The sequence below is a fragment of the Pagrus pagrus genome, assembly GCF_965226575.1.
Source record: "Pagrus pagrus genome assembly, chromosome: 2".
NCBI lineage: Eukaryota > Metazoa > Chordata > Actinopteri > Spariformes > Sparidae > Pagrus > Pagrus pagrus.
Genome location: NC_140186.1, coordinates 3,588,423 through 3,612,426, shown reverse-complemented (window position 1 = coordinate 3,612,426; position 24,004 = coordinate 3,588,423). Strand labels below are relative to the sequence as shown.

At 40.2% G+C, this 24,004-nt stretch overlaps 1 protein-coding gene across 1 annotated transcript; it reads right to left on the bottom strand.

Moving 5' to 3' along the window:
• Nucleotides 1–951: 951 nt before the first annotated feature.
• Nucleotides 952–23,978, bottom strand: LOC311272039 (sialoadhesin-like). The gene is made up of 27 exons (XM_084378120.1): nucleotides 23,639–23,978; nucleotides 23,502–23,515; nucleotides 22,699–22,781; nucleotides 21,973–22,332; nucleotides 21,631–21,840; nucleotides 21,182–21,445; nucleotides 20,369–20,629; nucleotides 20,010–20,270; nucleotides 19,522–19,782; nucleotides 18,770–19,030; nucleotides 18,289–18,370; nucleotides 18,127–18,187; nucleotides 16,713–16,897; nucleotides 16,495–16,581; nucleotides 15,045–15,062; nucleotides 14,871–14,944; nucleotides 12,614–12,970; nucleotides 12,272–12,493; nucleotides 11,543–11,812; nucleotides 11,152–11,274; nucleotides 5,816–5,950; nucleotides 4,654–4,914; nucleotides 4,183–4,440; nucleotides 2,699–2,780; nucleotides 2,539–2,599; nucleotides 2,075–2,244; nucleotides 952–1,914 (listed from the first exon to the last, which is right to left on the bottom strand). The coding sequence occupies exons 1-27, from the start codon at nucleotides 23,732–23,734 to the stop codon at nucleotides 1,848–1,850; spliced, it is 4,584 nt and encodes a 1,527-aa protein (XP_084234246.1). The 5' UTR covers nucleotides 23,735–23,978; the 3' UTR covers nucleotides 952–1,847.
• Between the last annotated feature and the right edge of the window lie 26 nt (nucleotides 23,979–24,004).

Sequence of the window (24,004 nt, the reverse complement as noted above, 5' to 3'; positions counted from 1 at the left end):
TCTAAATGCATGTGTGTGTGTGTCACCATGGCAAAACATGGTCCTGGGGACACCTACTGTAGCAAGAACTACCACAGAGGCAGTTTTGAGAACATTGCCAAGTGCTTTTTTTTATGTTTTTGTCTTTCTGTGGACAGATTTTGTCACATTCGTACAAGATGTAGTAACAAAACTTTACAGGTGTGGAGTTGAGATCCAAATGAAGGCCGAGTTCAAAGATGGGTGTGGCCCAAACGCCTGGAGTAGAGGAAGGGGCAATTGGCGCCCCTCTTTTTGCCCATGACTCACATTTGTTTTAAGTGGTGGGTCACTGAAGCCCAGTTTCAATCATCCGTCCACTCTAAGACATTATGTTAAGAGATGTTTAATGTTGTGTTAAAAGGTCACCTTGTAAGTATGGTCTGACATATCAAATAAATCTACCACAGTTCATCAACCAATTAATGAATTCAGTAAGTATGATACTTTATTGATCTCCAGGGTAAAATAAACATGTCACAAAAGCACAAGAGTCAGACTGAGAGGTCAGGATAAACAACCCAATCATCAGGAAATAATTTGGCACTGTACGCTTTTCAAAACCACAAATATGTTGAAACTTTTTTATGTCGCATCTGTACTGAAATCCGTAGTTTGCAGAAACGTAAAATGACAACATTTTATTCTGGCGACTGAGCTGCAGGAAAACAGATAAAGAACTTTGAATTTTAAGAGTTACATGTACAACAAAATAACATGATGTAACATTAGCGCGCCGCTGAGACATCAGTGATCTAGTAGCGATCGTTTTAAGCTGGTTATAAAGAAAAGGACCATAATACATTGAAACAGCAGAGAGTTCTGATAACCCTCGGTTTGAAGTGTGCCTCTAACAAAAGCCTCAGTTTGGAGAGATCTTTGTCATACTCCTCTGTCCCAACAAGAGTCAGGACACACTACTGTAGATGTGAACGTGCAAAACAGAGGGGTAGGGCTAAGTGGGCGGGGCAAGAGGTGTATTGGGATTAGGGCCGTCACAATATCAGATTTTAACAACACAGTTATCGCGGCCCAAATAACGATATCATCACAATATCTATAGAGAATTAGGAAACAGTAATGCTTAGTCAAATTCATCTTTAACTTTGTTTACTGTTGTTGTGTTTTGTTTCTTCTTTGGCAAATGAATTACACTCAAAATACGAGTGTAGGGAGGTGGAGAGAGAGCCTCTTCCCATAACTGTACAAATGTGTAGAAAAAGAACATTTACACTCAGCCAGCGTTAAGGTGCATTACCACCACCTACCATGACAAAGTGGGAAGGGAAAGAAACGGAAAGAGGCAATGTATTATTTACAAGCTGCTATCATATATTAACACTATTAGTATTTCATTTTTAAATATCCTGATTATTGTCAATATCGTTACATTGTTACACTTCTAATTGAGATTGGGTCTTAGACTCCTACGGTTTGGTCTGAGAGTAATTCACAAAGTATTTTATCCCTATCATTAGCTCCAACGCCTGAGAGGCATCACATCACTTGTTGTACAACTACTTCAGGTATGTTTTGGAGGCTGCAGGGGAGATTTGGGATGAAGAACAGTTGTCAGAGACTAATTCAAAGATAAAAGTTGAACTTTCAATTATCAAGTTGATGTAAAAAGCATGTTACAAGTTATATTAACAATTAAATGGATAATAAAATCATAAAATACTTCACACGTTCTTCCACTAAGCTGAACACTGGTGTATGTTCAGTCCCTAAATCTAAGCTTCTCTAAGATATATAATTGTCTCTATTGCATATTCCTGCTTTAATACAAATGTTATGAAGAAACAGAAATATCAGACTATAAATGCAGGTCAGCGGGTTTTGTTGACGGTGCTGTACAACACAGCTGGATCCTCTGCAGCTCCCTGACCTCTGGCTCTGAGAAAAAAAAAGATATTGCATGAAATATAACAACTCCCATCACATCCCAACAGTGATGATAATAAAGACAGATCAGGGAAATCCAAAAGCAATGAATGCATTTCAAAGTTGAGTCATTTTAATCTTGCACAGTGTCCCTGTGTGAAGAGCCTCTCACCTCGGGGCGGTACTGGCACTGTTATATCTGACAGCAGCGTACACGACTTCCTGTTGCTCCACGTGTCTTTGAGGCTGAGCTGGTCTGATGTTGGAGTACAGATTATCTGCCTGGTTGTTGGAGAAGTGGACGGTGGCGTACTGAAAGTCGTCCTGCTCCTCCGGCTGTCCCTGGTCAGGTAGACATAAACAGAATTACTTTCAGCTACATATTTTATATGAGTCTTTCATTTGAACAGTGCATTCTAGCAGAGGATTGAAACCAGGATGAAAACAGCCGAAGCAGAAGCAGCTGTGGTAATAAAGGAGCTAATATCCCTGTTGTCAAAAGTGAACATGAAGTCCTCCTCTGTCAGATGAGTTTTCTAGAAGTCCTTAAAGACACTGAGTGACTCGGCAGTATGAATAAACAGGAGCCAGACTGGGTTTTATTTCTTCTGGAGTAAAATACATAACTATCCTCACCTGTTCCCTGTCGTCTGGTCTCTCTTCAGCCTCAGTAGATTCCCTGGAAGTCCTCTTTTTCCTGGTTAGGAGAGTTAATTAAAACATAAACGACTGAATGTTTTAATTCTGAATTGCTGTGATTGATCATTTAATGATTCAGTAGAACAGAAGTGCTCACCTGATCCACAGGAAGACAGAGAGGGATATGATAGCCAGGAGAACAACAGTGATTGTTCCAGCAGCCACTGATTTCCCTGATCCTAAGAAATGGTGATCAAAAGAAAACACACAGTTAATCAGGCTGTTACAGCATGTTTCGGTCTGTTGGTCCCAGAGAGTGATATATGATAAAACAAGGGAAAAAACAAACATATCCTGGATAATAGTGCACGTGTGTGTATTAAATCAATAAATGTCCTGGTCAATAAAGGTGGACTATCTGTCAGGCTGTGGACACATGTAGTATAGTACATGACATGAGAGAGATTAGGCTGAAAAATAAACTCTGTCGGACAAAAAAATGTAAGGCACAGTTTCTAAGTTACATTTCTGTACAGCAATTACTCATCGCTGCAAAATATAACTGAGCCAAACAGGTATGGTTTAATATACAGGCTGAGATGGTATTTGAGTCCAAATGTACAATCTAGCTCCAGTGAGAACAACCATGTCATGTTTCACTGCTGTAAATGCACGGCAGTAAAATGAGTATGTCAGAGCTTTTCTCATCATCATCAGTTTTGGCAGTCGAGGTCTACAGAAGCCAATAGGACAGTATCATCTGCAAACAACAATACGCCATCCTAACAAACCAATAAATGGGCAGTTTTCACACCTGGGCTTCAAACTGACATTATTTCCACATGTATTATGAGCAGGAGAGATCAAAAGACAAAAGCCAACAGCCACATTGGATGTGCTTGGCAGGAGCCCAACAATAAAGACAACACTCTCGCTCTGAGTGCACAGGGAATTAAGACTCTCAAGAAGCAATGACTGTACTCGAAACTGCAGCAGGACACCCACAGAAACATCAGAGCAAGACCGTAGCCACCATTGAGGACACCAAGGTCATGTCCTTGGTATTTTTTTCCTTAAGTTTCGTTTCATTAAAACTAAAAGTAAACACGGTCCGGACGTGACTGCAGGTCTATTTTTAGAACAGCAATTCAATGAATGGAGCAAAGATGCAACGTTGTGTTAAGAGGCTGCATCAATCCAAGTTATCATTTGTTGCAGCAAGAAAGGCAGAGGATGATCAGGCAAAGAGGAGGAAAGGTGAGAATTGTAATAATCCTGCTGAATGTTGACCTCAGTATTTCAAAAATCCTTGCTACGGCCCTGCATCAGGGAACACGTTCTTGAACATTTTAAAGGTCGACACATGTAAACAAGATTATTATATTCCTATGAGCCCTTCATGATGTAACAGAGTGCAAAGACTCTGACCACTGTTTCACCTGAAAGATAAAATCTGATCTGATCTTCCTTCCTGAGGCTGACTCCCAGATAACTGGAACACACTCCTGTTTTCTGCCTCCTATCCAGAGGATGTGACTGTCAGGTTAAGAAGTCTCAAAGAGTGAAACGTTTTTCTAAAAAAGCTGTCCTTTTCTGTACTATCGACTACGTATATCATCTGTTCCACCATCAAAAACTTACCTGGCACAGTCAGATGTACGGTGGTTTTATTTCTTCCTCTTCTGTTCTGGGCTTCACAGTAATAATTCCCACTGTGTTCAGCTCTGAAGTCAGTGATGGTGAAGATCTGTCCTGATGCTTTTGGTGAGTCTTCATTCTTCTTGTACCAGGTGTAGTTAGCTGCTGGGTTAGCGTCACTGCTACAGGTCAGAGTCACTGAACTGCCCTCCACTATCTCAGCAGAGGGACTCACTGACACAGAGGGAAGCTTTGGAGCATCTGGAGGAGATTTAAAGAGACTCATGTCATTCACATCAGATGATGGCTTAGTCACATTTACATTACACACAGACCACAGTTATCAGTTAATTCACATGATATCTCTGGAGATATGTGTGTAAATATGTGAAGCAGGTTCACTGTGGCTACAAGTCATATGTCCCTTAACGCTGAGTCAGCAGGACACCAGTGCTGCTTATATTTTGTACTCACACTGGACATCGACTGATAGAGACGAGGACATGATCTCTCCATACTGATTCTCAGACTTGCAGGAGTAGATCCCTCTGTCCTCAGAGCTGATGGAGGAGAAATGATAGACGCCTTCTGGTCCTTGAAGCAGTTCTTGGTTCTCCTTGTACCAGGTGTATTTAGCTGCTGGGTTAGCATCACTGCTACAGGTCAGAGTCACTGAACTGCCCTCCACTATCTCAGCAGAGGGACTCACTAACACAGAGGGACGTATTGGAGCATCTGGAGGAGAAAACATGAACACATTTTACATTTAATTTTAATATTGCAGATGAGTTTCAGATGAATAACAGATGAAATACAATAAGGAAAAATATCAGTCATAAAGTAGGTGGTGCAGTTTGATTCAACACTTTGCAACATCTATTAAATAAAACTAGTGGCTGTCTTCTTTGGTTTGGTATAAAATTGTCAGATTTCATTTGTGAAACGAGGTGAAAATTCTTCCATTGTTTGTTGATTCTTTACAAAGACTGCAGCTGGTGCCACAACATGTGTGTATGTGTGTGTGTGTGGTTGTTTGTGTGTTAGGGCAACTTGTTCTTGTTCCACTTTTAACAGTAAACGTTGGTAAATTACATCACACACATATGTTTCAAATACTGGAGAACTGGAAAAGAAAATTATATTCATTCTGATATTCTCCAGTGAATTTCTGGTCCCAACTGATGATGTTGGTTCTGTAATTTAACTGTGTGGGGAACAAAAAGTTTTCTCTCCCTACAATCCTCAAAATGTGTCCATGTAACAAAATCAAGACAGCAATTTTGTTTCTGTCAAAATGTTTGTAGCAATACAAACTACTGTATAAGTACTAAACATCATGTCTCAGAGACAGGGTTGATCACAGGACTCTGGCCACATTAGATGTTGGATGTGTATTTATGTGTGGGAGCATCTGAAACTTTAGAGCTGGTTTTCTGGATCAATGAACATCTGTGCAGATCTGGAAACAATTTGTAAATAAAACATCACTTCATCATCTTCTGTAGCTGCTCAGTGAACAACAGCAGCAGACTGTGGATGAGTGTGAATGATCAGTGAAACACTTGACTGATGATAAAGCTTTAAAAAGTTGTCATAAGTGGCTTGATGGTTTTTAAACAAGCTGCAATTTACTCACATTTCACATTAATAGAGATGTTTTCAGACGTCCTCCTCCCCAGCTCGTTCTCAGCTGTACAGTGATACTCTCCAGAGTCAGAGGACTGGATGGAGCTGAAGACAAGCTGTGGATCTTTACTGAGAGGATGACTGTCTGCATTTCCGTTGATCTTGTACCAGGTGTATTTAGCTGCTGGGTTAGCATCACTGCTGCAGGTCAAAGTCACTGAACTGCCCTTCAGTATCTCAGCAGAGGGGCTCACTGACACGGAGGGACGTATCGGAGCATCTGGAGGAGAAAACATTAACATTTTTAGATTCAGTTTTAATGTGTGTGTTGGTAATGGAGGTCCATGTAAGAAATAGACAGACATCAGAAATACCAAACTAATTAATCTTTCTTCAACCTAATCAACATAAATCCAAATGCACATAAACATCACAGACAAAATGTCTCGCAGTTCATCAGTGATGAAGTAAATTATTCTGGTTCAGTGTCTTTGGACACTTTCATGTTTACTGATGAACTCTAGCAGGTAAGTTAGCTAAAGGTGTGCATACTAACACTCACAACACAAGAAATACTAATAACTTGTAACTACATCTGAACAATCATATGACTACATTCTGTTCACTCTTGGATGGACCAGACTTAAAAAAGTCCTTGAGTAATAAAAAGTGTTTTGCATCTTAAAGTGTCAACTAAAGATACAGACAGATCTTGTTTGACTAAATTTCCAGTGATCTGTTATTTTACGGCTTAATTTGAAGTGAAGACACAAAAAATACATATTTATTCAACAAGTCTAGAATCTTAGTGCAGCTATTTGGTTGTCGACCACTTCTGCACAGCAAATCACCAAATACCACTGAGTTACATTAACATGTTAAAGGCTCCCTGAGATGGAACAGAAAGTAAACTCACACACTGGAGGAGACAGGAACTTCTCATAACCTCTGACAGCACAGGTGTACTTGTCTGCATGACCAACGTAGATTGGATAGTAATTTCTGTCATTTTCATGTATTTTCTCTCCATTCTTGAACCAGATGAAGGAAGTATGACCACAACTGCTGACACACGTCAGGGAAGTGGTTGAACGTAACTGATGCACCTGCACCTTGGGAGGCTCTGTAAATATGTGCATAATGAACAACAATGTCAATTATGTTCATAAATACATACATAAGATGTATACAAACATTTACAGTGATGTCAGGAAATTAAACACTTTGAACTAAATTAATAAATATTCAGATGAAAATGTTACCTGTGACAGACAAAGCGACTCCAGGTGAACCAGTATAACTCCCACCTTTTTGGTTTGTAATGAATCTGAACTGGTACTCAGCTGAGTCGCTCTCTCTCAGGTTTGTGATTCTCAGAGTGCAGGCCTTGTTACCACAGATATATTGCACAGTACCTGAATACTCTGGGTCAGTTTTCAGATCCACATATTCATTTCCATTCATTTTAGCAAACCAGAATGCTTTCAAAACTGTAGTATCACGGGAATGTGATCTGGATGGGTATATGTAGGTGCAGCTCATGTCCACTGTTGATCCTTTTAAGGCACAGATCTCAGTAGAGCTGTAAGTCACTCCCCAGCCATTCTGACCCTGTATCACTGTAACACAGAGAACATCAGAAAACACAATCAAACTGAATAACTTCAGTTAACAATCAGTTAATAAGACAAAGGTGAGCATACTACCAATATGATGTGGGGGAAAGGTAACATGGACATGCTTCAAAATCCTCCATTATCAGACAAATTACTGTCATCAGAAGTTCTTAATCATGCGTCAACAAAAAGTCCTCCACACAGAAAATTAATAAAAACATATTTTACACACTTTTCTGAGATGCTGAAGAAAAGTTGTACAAAATACTCATGTTACCCCACCCACATGTTAACTTCCCTTTAATAGGCACTTTCTAACTAATGCTTTAAATAAATAACACGTCATGACTTTTGTATGTTATTTCTGAACGACACCAGGATGAACACAAACAAAGGAAGAGTGGAAGATGTGAACAAGCTTTCTACAGTTAAACTCAACGTGCACCCAGTCTGAAGGTGCAGTGAAGTGAACAGGGATGTATTGAACCTGCGACCTTTAATGCAGTTTACTGACCAGGATAAGAGGAGAAATATTATTTATTAGAGTCTGTGCTGTTCTTGGTCAGTTCTCTCTGTTCACTCTGTGCTCAGGATGCTGCTGAGTCAAGTGTGAAAACTAAAAATAAAAGCAGAACACTGAAGTGTGTGAAACTGCTTCAAGCAGCTATGACGTGAGATAAGCTGTCTGCATATAGCATGGAAACATCACACTGAGATCAGACAGCACTAACAGAACACGCAGGGAGTGGTGCAGATGTACGATCATATACAAGAAGTACAGTCAGTTTTTGGGGTTTTACTGTGAGAACAATATCCCTCCAAAAAACTCCACTGTGATAAAAGTAGCTGCAGATACAAACTAATCGTCCTCCACATGAGCTGGTGCTTCTGCAGCCAGGGTCGACTTTAGAACAGATTAAACAGGATGAGAAGGGAAAAGTTCTGAAAACCCAAGATATTCTCAGTTTACAGCGTGTAAAAGTGCTGAGCACACAGCTACTTCATGCAAAAGTCAAGATTCCCTCTTTAAATGCAGTAAATGTAACTGTACCTGACACAGAGAGAAGGAAGACCACAAATCCACTCGATGCTGCAGTTAAACTCATATCTGCTCCTCTGATCTCTCTGTGAGGTTTCAGAGACAACAAAACATGTCAGCAGATAAAATAATGATGCACACAGGAGGTTTACAGTATCAGTCACATCAACAAACAATTCTACTTACAATGAAGACGGACGTCGTCTGGAAAGAAGCCGTTCCTCAGTTGTCAGTGAGCAGAAGACAGATATCAGGCTCTTAAACGACCACATTTCCTTCCTCTTTAGGTTATTAACATACATGATGTGCCAAATGCGAGCCAACACCCACATCATACTAAAGTTGTGTTGTCTTGCAAAGTATAAATGCAATAATAAATGCAGTATGGGATGCATTAAGCCACATTTTTGATTGTGATAGTAAATATTTACACCTGCCCTCTACAGTTCATCTCTATGTGCTCTGAGGCAGGATGTCACACAGTCTGCAGGTGTAGTGAAGGAACAGGAATGCATTGTACCTGTGAACCACGAGGCAGTTTGACTGAAGAGGATGAAGAGCAGAGGGTTCATTATAAGAGAGGATGGAGAATGACATGTTATTGCTGTTTCTTGGTTTGTTTCTTCTCTGTTCACTCTGCAGTCAGGTTGCTGCTGTGTGCAGAGAAAAGCAGAACACTGAGCTGTGAGAAACTCCCACATCTGTTAGTGTTAACAACCCATGAACATGTAACACACACAGTTCAAGGAGACTGGTGGGATCTGGTGAGGACACACAATGGTTTTTAATGACTTTGGTTCGTTCAGGTGGTTCGGATTGATAAAATGTGCAGAGATGTCCAACATCCCAAATCATAATGATCCATTAAACTGTGGCACGTTTCATTCTTATGGACACAAAATGTGACAATGTGAGAAATAATCCAAAGCTAAAGGACAGATTTGAATTTAAATGTCTTGATATCTGGTGAACAAATAATAATCTCAAAAATTAACAGAAAAATAATTAGTTTAAAGCTGAAATTTAAAGGTTTTGCACACTAATGTTTCCACCTACAGAGCTGTCCAACAGGTCCTTCACTTGTTGTGGAAGCTGGCTGTTGATTTGACTCAGCAGCAGAAATAATTGGAAAATGTAACATCTGTCAAAGTGTTTCACTACTGGACTTATGTTTGGTTTTAATGTGTGAAGATATAAACTGTACATGAAGTAAAATGTGATGCTCTCAGCTCACTGTCTCACTTTGAACTCACTTTATTGGCTTTGTCAGCCAGGACAGGTGAAAACCCAGAAGCTGATCAGAGATTTTTCAAATATTATTTATTATTCTGGAGAATTTCAAAATACATTTTGTTTAACGACTCATCAATTTCTATAATATAACTGACTGTACAGGTAAAAATAAGCTCTCATAGTTAAAGCAGTAAGCTGATGTGAACAATAAATCATGTCTGACACCTCGACGTGATTCAGTTGAAGCTGCCGACTCCACATTCTTCTAAACTTCCTGCTACATGCTGCTGCTGACTGTCTGTGCTGCTGACTCCTACCTGCTGCTGCTACTGAAAACTGAACATGAAAACTTTTGGAGCTGAAGGTAAATGTGTCCACTTCCCCCACATCCTCCACAGCCTCGCTCTCCTCTGTGATGTTTCAATGTGGTACTTCTTTGTGTCCATCAGGTGAGTCCTGCCTCTGGTTCAGCTGCATCTGAAGAGAATCACACAAAACATGTGGAAAGTTTGAGTTGTGACTGGGATGTTTTATTCCATGCAGGAGTCTCTAACCTGACTGGACTTCACACCATGTCCTCCTGCTGCTCTGTGTCTTCTGTCTGTGCTGCAGTGAAGTCTGAGATGTTTTCATACTCAGGACAAGAGTCCAACTGGTGAGGAGAGACGAAAAAATGTAGCTCAAAGGACCTCATTCATGAACCGGCATGAAATCAGATCAGCCAAGTTATTATAACTGTGATATAGAGGAAGTTTTGTCAAGATGGCCTCTCTCTCTCTTTCTCTCTCTCTCACTGTCTCACCTCTATCATCTCGACAGGTTCTTGTGGTTCAGTGGTGGAGCTCAGAGTTTTAATCTTCCTGGATTGAGTCCAACAACAACAAATACAAAATTCAACATTGAGAAACTCTTATCACTAAAACTAAATGAAGTCTGAAGAAGAAAATAAAAGAGCAGATGGATTCTGATTGTTTTACCTCGTCCACAGACTCAGGAGAAGAAGAGGAATCAGCATCAAGACCACCACAGTCACCTTGATGATGTTCATTATCATTGTTGAATTCACTAGAAATACACACAGATATGTGACACATTAATAAATCACTTTTCCAGATGATGCTGTCTGTTAATCAGTCAGTCAGAGTCATCCACCTCTGACATGATGGAGGTTCCTCCCTGAACACAGCTACAGAAAAACTGTCTCTGAACGCAGACAGGAAATGTTGTTTTCTTTGCACCAGTTATGACTTGTGACATATTAACATGTTAATCTGGTCTGGTGCAGTAAACAGGTGTGTGTGCAGGTGAATGAGGATAACTTGCCTGCCACAGTCAGATGTACGGTGGTTTTATTTCTTCCTCTTCTGTTCTGGGCTTCACAGGAATAATTCCCACTGTGTTCAGCTCTGAAGTCAGTGATGGTGAAGATCTGTCCTGATGCTTTTGGTGAGTCTTCATTCTCCTTGTACCAGGTGTAATTAGCTGCTGGGTTAGCATCACTGCTACAGGTCAGAGTCACTGAACTGCCCTCCACTATCTCAGCAGAGGGACTCACTGACACAGAGGGAAGCTTTGGAGTATCTGGAGATGTATTAAGAGAATAGGTTAAGTGTGTTACAACAATAGATTGTGTAGTATTTAAACCATAAAGTGTGAACAGCTGTGTGTAGCACTGTTTGAATCTGGGTCCCAAAACAGCATAAAACTCGTCAAGTCTCCTGGAGCTGCTCAGTGAATTACAGCTGACTGAGAATGTGGAGCACAAGAAGGTAGACATGACAGTAAAATCTTCTTCTGCAAAGACTGGACACATTTAATCTGTTATTTTTAAATAAACTGTTTCACTCACATGTCACATCAATAGAGATGTATTCAGACGTCCTCCACCATAGCTCGTTCTCAGCTGTACAGTAATACTCTCCAGAGTCAGAGGACTGGATGGAGCTGAAGACAAGCTGTGGTTCTTTACTGAGAGGTTGAAGGTCTGGATCTCCATTCTTCTTGTACCAGGTGTATTTAGCTGCTGGGTTAGCATCACTGCTACAGGTCAGAACCACTGAACTGCCCTCCACTATCTCAGCAGAGGGACTCACTGACACAGAGGGAAGCTTTGGAGCATCTGGAGGAGAATTGAAAACATAAAGCACACAAAGACTCAAAGTGTCTCGCAGTTCATCAGTGCTTAAGGAAGCAGATCAAGGAACAACTAATTAATTAATTAATTAATTAAATTAATTAATACAAGTGTCAACAAAAGATGAGAACAGATAAACATGGAATCACTATGAAGTTTTTGTGAATCAAAAAGAATTGACAAGCTAAAGACATGAAGGTAAATCTTGTTTTGCATAATCTCCAGTGTGAGCTGATATTTAACTGTTTAATGTTGCAGCGCAGACAATGAAAGATATTTATGCATCATGTCTACAATCTCACGGGGCTGTGATTTGGTTGTCTCCCAATTCTGCACAATGAATCACCAAATACCAGTGAATTACATGTAGTTAAGGTACAGTACAAAAGGTAGGCTCAAAAGGCTCCACCAGGTGTTATTTCAGTCGACTGTAAGTAAACTCACACAGTGGAGGAGAGCGGGAGTTCTCATGTCCTTCTACAGCACAGGAAAAGCTGTCTGCAGGAGTGAAGGAGCCTGAATAATAATAAGATGTTTGTCCCTGAATGATCCGTCCATTCTTGTACCAGATGTAGCGAGGACGACCAGGTAGAAGACAACTGCTGTGACACATCAGCGCTGCCCAGCGTGTAGAGGCCTGTAAGATGCTCACCCTCACCTGCAGATCTGAATATGTGAGTAAGAAACAGAAGTCTTCATTTTAGACTGAATGTCAACACGCACACAAAAAAAACACACCAAGATATTGAAACCCAAAACTTAATAAATATTCAGATGAAATGTTACCTTTGACGGACAAAGTGACTCCAGGTGAACCAGTATATTTCCATTCTGGTTGAGTTGTTATGAATCTGAACTTGTACTCAGCTGAGTCGCTCTCTCTCAGGTCTGTGATTCTCAGAGTGCAGTCCTTGTCAACACCTTTATACTGCACACGATCTGAATACTCTGGGTCTGTTGTCAGATCCACATATTCATTTCCATTCATTTTAGCAAACCAGAATGCTTCCACAACTGTAGTATAACTGGAAAGTGATCTGGATGGGTATCTGTAGGTGCAGCTCATGTCCACTGTTGATCCTTTTAAGGCACAGATCTCAGTAGAGCTGTAAGTCACTCCCCAGTCATCCTGACCCTGTATCACTGTAACACAGAGCACATCAGAAACTACAATCAAAATAAATAACTTGAGATAAAAATCAGTCAATAAGACAAAGGTGATCATACTACCAATATGATGTGGGGGAAAGGTAACATGGACATGCTTCAAAATCCTCGATTATCAGACAAATTACTGTCATCAGAAGTTCTTAATCATGCGTCAACAAAAAGTCTTCCACACAGAAAATTAATGAAAACGTGTTTTACACACTTTTCTGAGATGCTGAAGAAAAGTTGTACAAAATACTCATGTTACCCCACCCACATGTTAACTTCCCTTTAAAAGCACTTTCTAACTAATGCTTTAAATAAATAACACTTTATGACTTTTGTATGTTATTTCTGAACGACACCAGGATGAACACAAACAAAGGAAGAGTGGAAGATGTGAACATGCTGTTGGGACCCACAGATGAAGTCATTCATTGTGGATTTCAAAATGGACTGTGAACTGAACTCAGTGTCCCAGAATTCCCCATTCTTCACACCTAGGTGCAAAATTCAGCTTTGAGCTACTATTGGTCAGGGTGACAGTCCCCCTCTGATCAGAGAGTCAAAACTCCAGCGCCTTCCTTTGTTCTCTCTCTTCTCCTCAAGCCTCTCTTCTCCTCCAACTTCTTCTCCTCAAGGGCTCCTCTCCATCTCACCCCCACGGGGCTGCCTGCCCTCAAGATCTCTTCTTCTGGGCCTAACAGCTGCGGAGAGCTGCAAGCTTCATTTGCAGCAGGTCCAAAGAACTTCTCCTCAGTGCAGCGACACGAGGTCCTGTCAGTATTCCTGATCAGTTAGCACCAGCAGCTGCGACGCAAAGCTTGCCAGCTAACTTCACAATCTGAGGAACACCAAGCAAGTTAGCACTGAGATGCAATCCTTGCAAAGGAAAGGAGCGAACCGTTTCCTCCTCCGCAGACTTTCATCAGTCCTTACACAGCAAGAACAGTATTCAACATTGGAATCCCAACGTTCTCCTTCCTGCAACCACCAGCACCTTTTCTTCAAAGACTGGTAGCGTTGTACTGGGCTTAGTTAGCATAGCATAGCACGGCTAAGCACAGGACTTTAAACTCTGGTTGATGTAATGCACATGTTCAATTTATGTGTGTCCACTCTGTTTGAGTGTTATTGTAGACGGCTAATTCGACATTAGTCAAATGATGCTTCACACAGACTCAGGGTCTTTGCATGCAGCTAACCATTTTCTATAACCTGGCATCACGTCACACACACACACACACACACACACACACACACACACACACACACACACACACACACACACACACACACACACACACACACACACACACACACATTCCTTGAGCCTGGAGCATATCAGAATACATGTGATATCAGTGACCACCATTGTTTCTTTGTTCTGCCAGACACACACTCACACACACACACACACACACACACCTGTATATAGTACAAGTTAGTTAGTGTGTTTTCATCTTTGTGTAAATAAAAGACTTTTGAACCTTCAAGCTGTCTATTTAATATTGTACAAGAGTGAATGTTGCTGAACCTCTACTCTGTCAAGAACTCCAAAATCCTTCAACCATTACTAGCTGTTATGGTAATATTGGTTGTAGTTATTAAGTTAATTATTAATCAGAGTTACAAACAGTTTAGTACCTTTTCTGAGACTGATTTGGCGAATCGGTTCCCTTCTTCATTTAAGTCTCACCTTTTCCCAGATTCCCTCTTTAAATGCAGTAAATGTAACTGTACCTGACTTTAGAACAGATTAAACAGTACGAGAAGGGAAAAGTTCTGAAAACCCAAAATATTCTCAGTTTACAGCGTGTAAAAGTGCTGAGCACACAGCTACTTCATGCAAAAGTCAAGATTCCCTCTTTAAATGCAGTAAATGTAACTGTACCTGACACAGAGAGAAGGAAGACCACAAGTCCACTCGCTGCTGCAGCTAAACTCATATCTGCTCCTCTGATCTCTCTGTGAGGTTTCAGAGACAATAAAACATGTCAGCAGGTAAAATAATGATGCACACAGGAGGTTTACAGTATCAGTCACATCAACAAACAATTCTACTTACAATGAAGACGGACGTTGTCTTGAAAGAAGCCGTTCCTCAGTTGTCAGTGAGCAGAAGACAGATATCAGGCTCTTAAACGACTACATTTCCTTCCTCTTTAGGTTATTAACAGACATGAAACTGAAATCACAACCTGTTGGTTCGAAACCTGTTTCACTGCCAACATCCCACTGACACCAGAAAAGACCGTTCAAAAACAGATGAGACAACAGACACATTTAATCTCTTTGCTACTGCAGCAGTATGAGATGCATCAAGTCAAACCTTTTCATTTTGATTGTAAATATTTACACCTGCCCTCTACATGTAAACTCTGTGTGAACTGAGGCAGAACGTCACAAAGTCTTTAACATATTACAACAAACTCTTGTTTTAGGTGAACAAAGGCTCAAATGTCGTGTGCTACACAAACTTTTATTCTGAAAAGACTTTAAATTTAGTGAACTTCACATTCTTTGCTTCGATGATTGACCCCAAAAAACTGAAATGGACTTAATGGAGATTCACAGCTCAGATATAAGTTTAGGTCCTTTTAAGTAAAGTAAGCTCTCATAGTTAAAGCAGTAAGTTATAAATCTGTAAGTCACAGTTATTGAAATGATTTTGTAATCACATATCTCTGTATCAACACCTAATGGCAGCAATATTGGCATTCTCTGCAGTTTACTTTGGTCAAATCAAGTGACACAATGGCTGCAATATCCAGGGTTTTCCAGCCCATCCAGGTAGAGTCCATCGATTTAAACTTGGAGTTCACAGCTTTGTATATAGAAAAGGAATAGGAGGTGATCGCTCTAAGTAGCTCTCTAGTTTCAGGGTGTCTTTCTCTGGCAACAATGGTCATATTTTTTTGTTCTCCTGCTTGAGGCAAGATTTTCTAAAAATCCATGAGAACATTGTACAGAAAACTGTGCTCGCCAAAATTGTCATGCACCACAGACACATAGTCATTTTAGTACAACCATGAGGACTTGAAACCTGTCTGTCTGTGGATAGGAAGCCAGTCAGGAATAATGTCTCATCATTCTAATGAGTCCAACTTCTCCCACCTGCCTCCATGCAGGTGCTCCAGCTGGGAGGAGGAGATCAAATCAGTCAGTAAGTGAAAGAGAAGGTCATGCTAAAACATGTTACACTAATCACATTGTCTATTACAATGATTTGTGAACACTTTACATGTTCTTTATTTAGACTTATGCTCAGCCATGTACAAAGCTTAATCCTGTTGTGTGTTCTGCTTAAATGTATATGTACACATAGGTTCTCCCTGCATTCTTGGATAAGCCTTACATAAGGCATATGTTTTAAAAGCTCAATGCATTTTTTTTCCCACAAAGATTAATAAGAAATACCCTGGATGGAAAGTAGACTGCATTCTAAGTACTAAGTGCATTCGAAGCACTTTGAATTAACATGACCTGGATGAACCTTCATCAACAAAGCAGACTACAGACTCCTCTGTCCATGTTTTTTGTGGAGTCTGTTGATTTTGCTGTACACTGCAGCTGGCTCATCTGTAGCTTCCCGACCTCTGGTTCTGGGAGGAAAATACATTAAAAGAAGCGATAAACACAGTGACTAAATTATTAGAATAAAATCATCATAAATTGTTTCCAACTTTAATTTGCTCCTAATAGATGATGAGATTTTGTTTGAGGAGCTGCTTACCTCGAGCCTCCACTGGCACTGTTAAATGTCACAGCAACATATTCGACCAATTCTCCCTCATCATTTTTATCCTTGTATCTTCGGGGCTTAGCTGCTCTGATGTTGGAGTAGATGGGATCTGCTTGTTTATTTGAGAAGTAGACAGTGGTATAGTCCAATTCAACCTGCTGCTCTGCTGGTTGTATCTGTGGACAACAGACAAAAAAGATGAATTATGTGGGCAGGATTGAGGTTTTACTCCAAGCCACAAAGACAATCAGAGGCTTATGTGGGAAACTAATTTGTTGTTGTATTTCCTGGTTAATAAAAACAGATGGTGCAATTTATAAATGGCCTAATTCCTCTTTAAAGCAGTGAAGCATGAATTTCTTAGGAACTCTCCAAACATGACTTCTCCATCCATTCACCAGCAGCCATGACTTTCCCACTGGTCCGAGTCACCTGACCCATGTCCACCTGCTCACATGTTTCTCATTCCACACTTAACCCCCACGGTATATGCCGTCCAGCACACCGGCCCATCTCCACCTGCTTTGGGCCAGATTTTTAATGCTGAGTCGTATCTTTGGTTTTCCGGCCACCTGAATCTAAACCCAAACTGGTGCCTACCCGCACCTTTCTCCTGCCCCATTCCTGTCAACCTGTGAATTCTCTACCACTTCTGTTTGGACTTGCCACCTTATGTGTGATCATTTTAACAATAAATAATTGAATTGTTCCTGTCTGCCTGGGTGTCAGCATTTGGGTCGTTGTCCTTGCTGCCTTGTACACATCCACTCGACAGGCTGCATAACTTCCTCACAATAAACAACTTCCTGACTTGTCATTTTCACTATTGCGTGTGTTACATTTCTGCCCAACAGGGAGGCATTTCAAATTCAATTCGTAACACAGCAAAAGGAATTTGACGTTCCAAAAAATAAGACAAGCTGTTTAATTTGAAATTATTTATAAGCCAAAATGAAAGCGAAATGAGAGAGAGAGAAAAAAAAATGTTGTCGGATTTTATGTTTTTTTAGTCTTCTTTTTAAAAAAGTCTAATTTTTAAGGTTTTAACAGAATTCTTCAGTTTGACTGGTGACCACCAACATGTGAAGCAACCCAGATGGAAAGAGAAAAAGCTTGGGCGCTAACAGCAATGATGGAACAAATATTCTTGTTTTAACTATATGCTACATAATAAAGACCCAGACAAAGGTATGAAATACAAGGACAAAATGAAGGAATGCTTTTATATGTAGAAAATTATTCATTTTGGTGAGAAAGGTGGATCAAAAAGTAAAATCAAGTATTGCTCAGTCAAATAAGTTTTAAGTTGAGCTGGAAGCTAGACAGTGTGGCAGTCTCAACTAAACTTTAAAGCCAGAATGGTGTTTTTATTTTTCACTTAAGTATTTTGACTCTTCTTCCTCACCTGCTCCCTGTTGTCTGGTCTCTCTCCAGCCTCCGACGTTTGCTTGGGAGCCCTCTTCTTTCTGGTCCAGAGAATTCAAGATAAAAGTTAAACTAAAATGCTACGCTCACTGCTAAAATGAATTACTTTATCAACAATTATTTGTGAAACAAAACGGCTCACATGATCCATAGAAAGAGAGAGGTGAGTAGGATTACGAGGGAAATGGCAGGGACTGTGGCAGCAACTATTGATCTCCATGCTCCTAGAAAACAGAGATCAAACGTAAAGACTGACGATTAATTAGAGTGTAACAAATAAAATAGTAATGACCTTAATAATAATGTTCTTTGTTCATAAAAAAAAAATATCTGTGGCCAAGAGACAAATGAAGCATGTCCTCAATTATGTTAATCTGTTGATGTACATCATTGAGGGTACAGCTATGAATATCTGCACACCACTGAACCTGTATTAAAGTTTCAGTAAATGATGTTGCTAAAACTGGACTTTTAGGGTCAACAGTGTGCTTCCTCCATCACAAATGGAGCAGCTAGCAACTCCTTCTAATGGACACAGAAGTTTCACAAGAACTCTGGATTACACATGGAGGGTCACAAAATGGGGCCTAGATGGTGCGGTGTGACTTCTGATGATCACTTACCAGCCACAACATTCAGATCTAAGTTGGCGTTATAATCTCCTCTTCTGTTCTGGGCTTTACAATAGTAATTCCCACTGTGCTCAAATCGGAGGTCAGTGATGGTGAAGATCTGCCCTGAAGCTTTTGGTGAGTCCTCATTCTCCTTGTACCAGGTGTAATTAGCTGCTGGGTTAGCATCACTGCTACAGGTCAGATTCACTGAACTGCCCTCAACTATTTCAGCAGAGGGACTCACCGACACAGTGGGAAGCTTTGGAGCATCTGGAGGAGAAAACATGAACACATTTTTACCTTTAATGGTAAGATACACAAATACAGATCACAGAAGAACTACATATTTAAATGGTCAAAAAAGAGGTATAGAATAACAGATGAAATGCAAGATTGTTAAGAACCAATAAATGGTCTACATTTCTATAGCGCTTTTCCAGTCCTCTCGGACAGCTCAAAGCACTTAAAAAATACATGCCACATTCACCCATTCACACAATGATGCCGGAGGCTGCCATGCAAGCCGCCAGCTGCTCATCAGGAGCAGTTTGTTTCAGTATCTTGCTCAAGGATGCTTCGACATGTAACTGATGGGGAGGCGGGATTCGAATCAGTGACCTTCCAATCACTAGACGACGAGCTCTACCTCCTGAACTACAGCCGCCCTAATAATAACACCTTAAACACTTGTGGTCAGTACATTAAAAACAATTTCTAAACTGACTAACCATATGCCTCATATGCAAATGTTTTGTACTTACACTGGACATCTATGAAGAGAGATGGAGAGTTGATCCAGCCATATTTATTCTCAGACTTGCAGTAATAGTGCCCTCTGTGGTCAGACCTGATGGAAGGGAAATGGAACTTTCCCCCTGGTCCTTGAATCAGTGTTTGGTTCTCCTTGTACCAGGTGTAATTAGCTGCTGGGTTAGCATCACTGCTACAGGTCAGAGTCACTGAACTACCCTCCATTATTTCACCAAAGGGGCTCACTGACACAGAGGGACGCTTTGGAGCATCTGGAGGAGAAAACATTAACACATTTAATATTTAATTGTGAGATACAGATTAAGTATTCACAGAAGAACTACATATTTAAATGGTCAAAAATAGGTATAGAATAAAAGATGAAATGCAAGATTGTTAGGAACCAAGAATAACACCTTCAACACTTGTGGTCAGTACATTAAAAACAATATCTAAACTTACTAACCATATGCCTTATATGCAAATGTTTTGTACTTACACTGGACATCTATGAAGAGAGATGAAGAGTTGATCTGTCCATATTTATTCTCAGACTTGCAGTAATAGTGCCCACTGTGGTCAGAGCTGATGGAAGGGAAATCGTAACTTTCCCCTGGTGTTTGAAGGAGTGTTTGGTTCTCCTTGTACCAGGTGTAATTAGCTGTTGGGTTAGCATCACTGCTACAGGTCAGATTCATTGTACTACCCTCCATTAATTCACCAGAGGGGCTCACTGACACAGAGGGAAGCTTTGGAGCATCTGGAGGAGAACATGTACAGAGAGACAACTAATCAATATTAGTCAACATTTTATTTTAGTTCCATTGTCAGTCTAAGTGACTCCCTAATGTTACTCACACTGGACGTCTATAAACAGAGATGAAGAGTTGATCTCTCCATACTGATTCTCGGACTTGCAGTAGTAGATCCCTCTGTCCTCAGAGCTGATGGAGGAGAAATTATAGACGCCTTCTGGTCCTTGAATCAGTGTTTGATTCTCCTTGTACCAGGTGTAATTAGCTGCTGGGTGAGCATCACTGCTACAGGTCAGATTCACTAAACTACCCTCCATTATTTCACCAGAGGGGCTCACTGACACAGAGGGAAGCTTTGGAGCATCTGGACGAGAAAACATGAACACATTTTACATTTCATTTCAAGATGCAGATTAAGTATGCAGAGAAGAACTACATATTTAAAAGGTTCAATAAAGAAGGTGCAGTTTGATTAGCCCCCTGGCAACACACATTAAAACACTAGTCACTGTCTTGTTATCTTGGTATAAAATTGTAAGATTTCATTGTGACACAGATGGAAGCTTTAGAGTATCTGGAGACGCATATATAAATAAACAGACATAAATTAACTGCCTATCCGAATACCTTTATTTCCTCCCAGGCCTCCTCCTGCTACTTCTGGGTTCTTTTAGCAACCCACATTATATATGGCAATCATTTACACACTGACTTGACATGACTGATGTTCTTACAGTAGCATTCTAATGTATTCCAGCTTACATTTCATGAGCGGTATGGTGTTTAAGTTACCCAGAGTAAAAGTTGGACATTTGTGGCACAGTGAAGTAAACGCACAATGAACGAAAGAGGAAATGCTCATGTCCTTTAAGTGTTTTGTTAACATAAACTGACTATAGAATGATGTTTTACTCACATTTCACGTCGACAGAAATGGATTCAGATGTTTTACTCCCAAGCTGGTTCTCAACCTTACAGTAATATTCTCCAGAGTCAAATGACTGGATGGACCTGAAGACAAGCTGTGGTACTCTACTGAGAGACTGACGGCGTTGATTCTTCTTGTACCAGGTATAAGTAGGTGGTGGGTTAGCATCACTGCTACAGCTCAGAGTGACTGAACTGCCATTCACTATCTCACCACTGGGACACACTGACACAGAGGGAACCTTTGGCATATCTGGAGGAGGATATATGAATATAAATTAATTATTTCAAGTATGAAAAGGTGTCTGTGCCTGACTGGCACAAGGGACATGCACAAACGTGAGGGTATTCCGAGATGCCTTCCATTATTTTGACATATTATAGTACATTGTCTTGTCAGTTTAGCTTTTTATTAGTGACACTGTGAAGCAAACTCACACACTGAAGGAGAGCGGTAATCCTCTTGCCGTCTAAAAGCACAGGAATAGCTGCCGTTATCATTAACAGAGACTGGATGAGAAGATGTTTCCTCATCCATTTTCTGTCCATTATTGTACCAGATATATAAAGACTGATCAGGTAAATCACAAGTGGTCCGACACTTAACCGCTAACTGGTTGGATGATCTTTCCACCTGCACCTGGAAGTCTGGATAAGTCAAGATAGAACCAAAATGTACATTTTACAAGACGATCAATTGCATGCATGCAACCAGATACACAAAGATTCATAGTGTTACCAAGATACTGAACATTTGGAATATTCTGATGAAAATGTTACCTGTGACCCTCAAAGTGACTCCAGGTAAACCACTATATCTTCTTTCTGGTTGGTTTGTTATGAACCTGAACTTGTACACAGCTGAGTCGCTCTCTCTCAGGCCTGTGATTCTCAGAGTATAATTGTTGTTGTCATGACGAAGATACTCCACACGACCTGAGTAGTTTGGATCTGCTGACAGATCCTTTGAGTCAGAAAACAGCCCTTCGATAAACCATAATGTTTTATCTACTGTTGTATTATGGTCATTTATGTTGGACGGGTATGTGCAGGTGGAGTTTATTTCCACTGTTGATCCTTTAACGGCACAGATCTCAGTAGAGCTGTAAGTCACTCCCCAGCCATTCTGACCCTGTACCACTGTAACACAGAGAGCATCAGAAACTACAATCAGATTCAAAACAGACGAAAGAAGAAGTGAACCTGTTTCATAACACAGAGTTAACCCTGAAATTACATTGCTAACAACAAATCCTGCTACAGAGTACCGGCGCCAGATGAACCACTAACAACTCTTATTCTTTAACATTAACTACACAAAACATGGAAACAGAAAACAGAACTGTATGTGTTTTCATGGTCTGTAACATTTGGCATCATATCACACATACAATCTAGAAAATGATTAGTCAGGTAATCATTTATTTTTATATAATTCGAAAAAATAGCTTTTAGCTTGCTCTGAGTAACTAAATACCCAACAATGTAAATATACACATACATTACCTGGCACAGAGAGAAGGAAGATGAGGAATCCACTCGCTGTCACTTTTAAACTCATAGCTGCTCCTCTCATCTCAGTGTGACTTCTGAGAAATTAAAGCACATCAGCAGGTCAATGTATGAAAGATCAATCATATCACATTAATCATCACACTAAATATATCAATAAATAATTCTGCTTACAACAGAGAAACATTTCCTCTTGAAAGATAATGTCCCTCTGTGGTCAGCACAGCAGGCAACAGACAGATGTGAAGCTGTTAAACTACACTATTTAATCTGCATGTAGTCAGTAACTCTCTGACTTAACAAGTAATTGTATTGCTTTGTAAACTGTAAATGGACCTCTTAGTGCTGATTATTTAGGAATGAGAGACTCATTCTGTGGGTTTCTAACAGGGTAGGGGTAACGACTGCATTTACTCTTGAAGTCTTTTTGTCTACTGGTACTTGTTTTCTGTCAGATTGTTGATAAAATAAACTAATTTAAAAATGTGCTACTTTGGCTCTGATGCAACATCCTCTCACTCAATGTCCGGCCCCACTGGACATCTGATCGGTAACACATCACAATTAGAAGTGTATAGACACTGAATTATTTGAATCTGCAAAGTAACTAGTAACTAAATGTACCGTATCAAGACTGTGTGGTAAACTCACACACCACACAGGAATAGATGCCTTCAGAATAAAAGCGGTCTTTGTAAGATGTGTCTGCCTTTATTTCCCGTCTATTCTCAAACCAGGAGCAGGAGGACCAATCCTACTGTGACACTTCAGCTCTGATAGACTGTTGATCTGCTCACCTGCACCTGGAGAGCTGGATGTGTGAGGAAGAGCAGAAATGTAAATTCAGAGTAAACCTTCAAAAACACTCATGCAAATATAGGCACAGATGTTCTGAGTGAATACTAATTAATACATCCTCAAATTAAAATGTTACCTGTGGCAGCAAAGATTGGCTCCAGGATAACTGGTAAGCCCCCCCCTGCCGGTTGCTCCGTTTGAAACCTGGTGCAAAGAAGCCACAACAATGCATTATATTTTTTAACCTTAATGCAATTTTGAAGAGCACTGTACAAGATACAGTATCAATGTGCTATTAATAGTTTCCTCTCTGTTCACACCAACTACTTATAGCAGCAAAGTGATATACAGATAACAAAAGCGGACAATACTGTTAACCACAGAGTGCATGGAAATATCACACTAAGTTCAGCAAGTCACACAGTGAGGGGCAGGGTTATTTCTATTGTTAAGAGCTGTTCAAGAATAGATAAACATTTTCATCTGAATTGTTCAGATGAAC

Bases quoted from the DNA above. Each gene is read 5' to 3' on its own strand.
- LOC311272039 (XM_084378120.1), bottom strand. From the start codon at position 23,734: ATGCATTGTTGTGGCTTCTTTGCACCAGGTTTCAAACGGAGCAACCGG. The intron at 21,446-21,630 runs GTGAGTTTGCTT...ATCCTCCTCCAG, and splicing joins TTACCGCTCTCCTTCAGTGT to ATATGCCAAAGGTTCCCTCT. The intron at 2,600-2,698 runs GTGAGCACTTCT...TCTCCTAACCAG, and splicing joins TCTGTCTTCCTGTGGATCAG to GAAAAAGAGGACTTCCAGGG.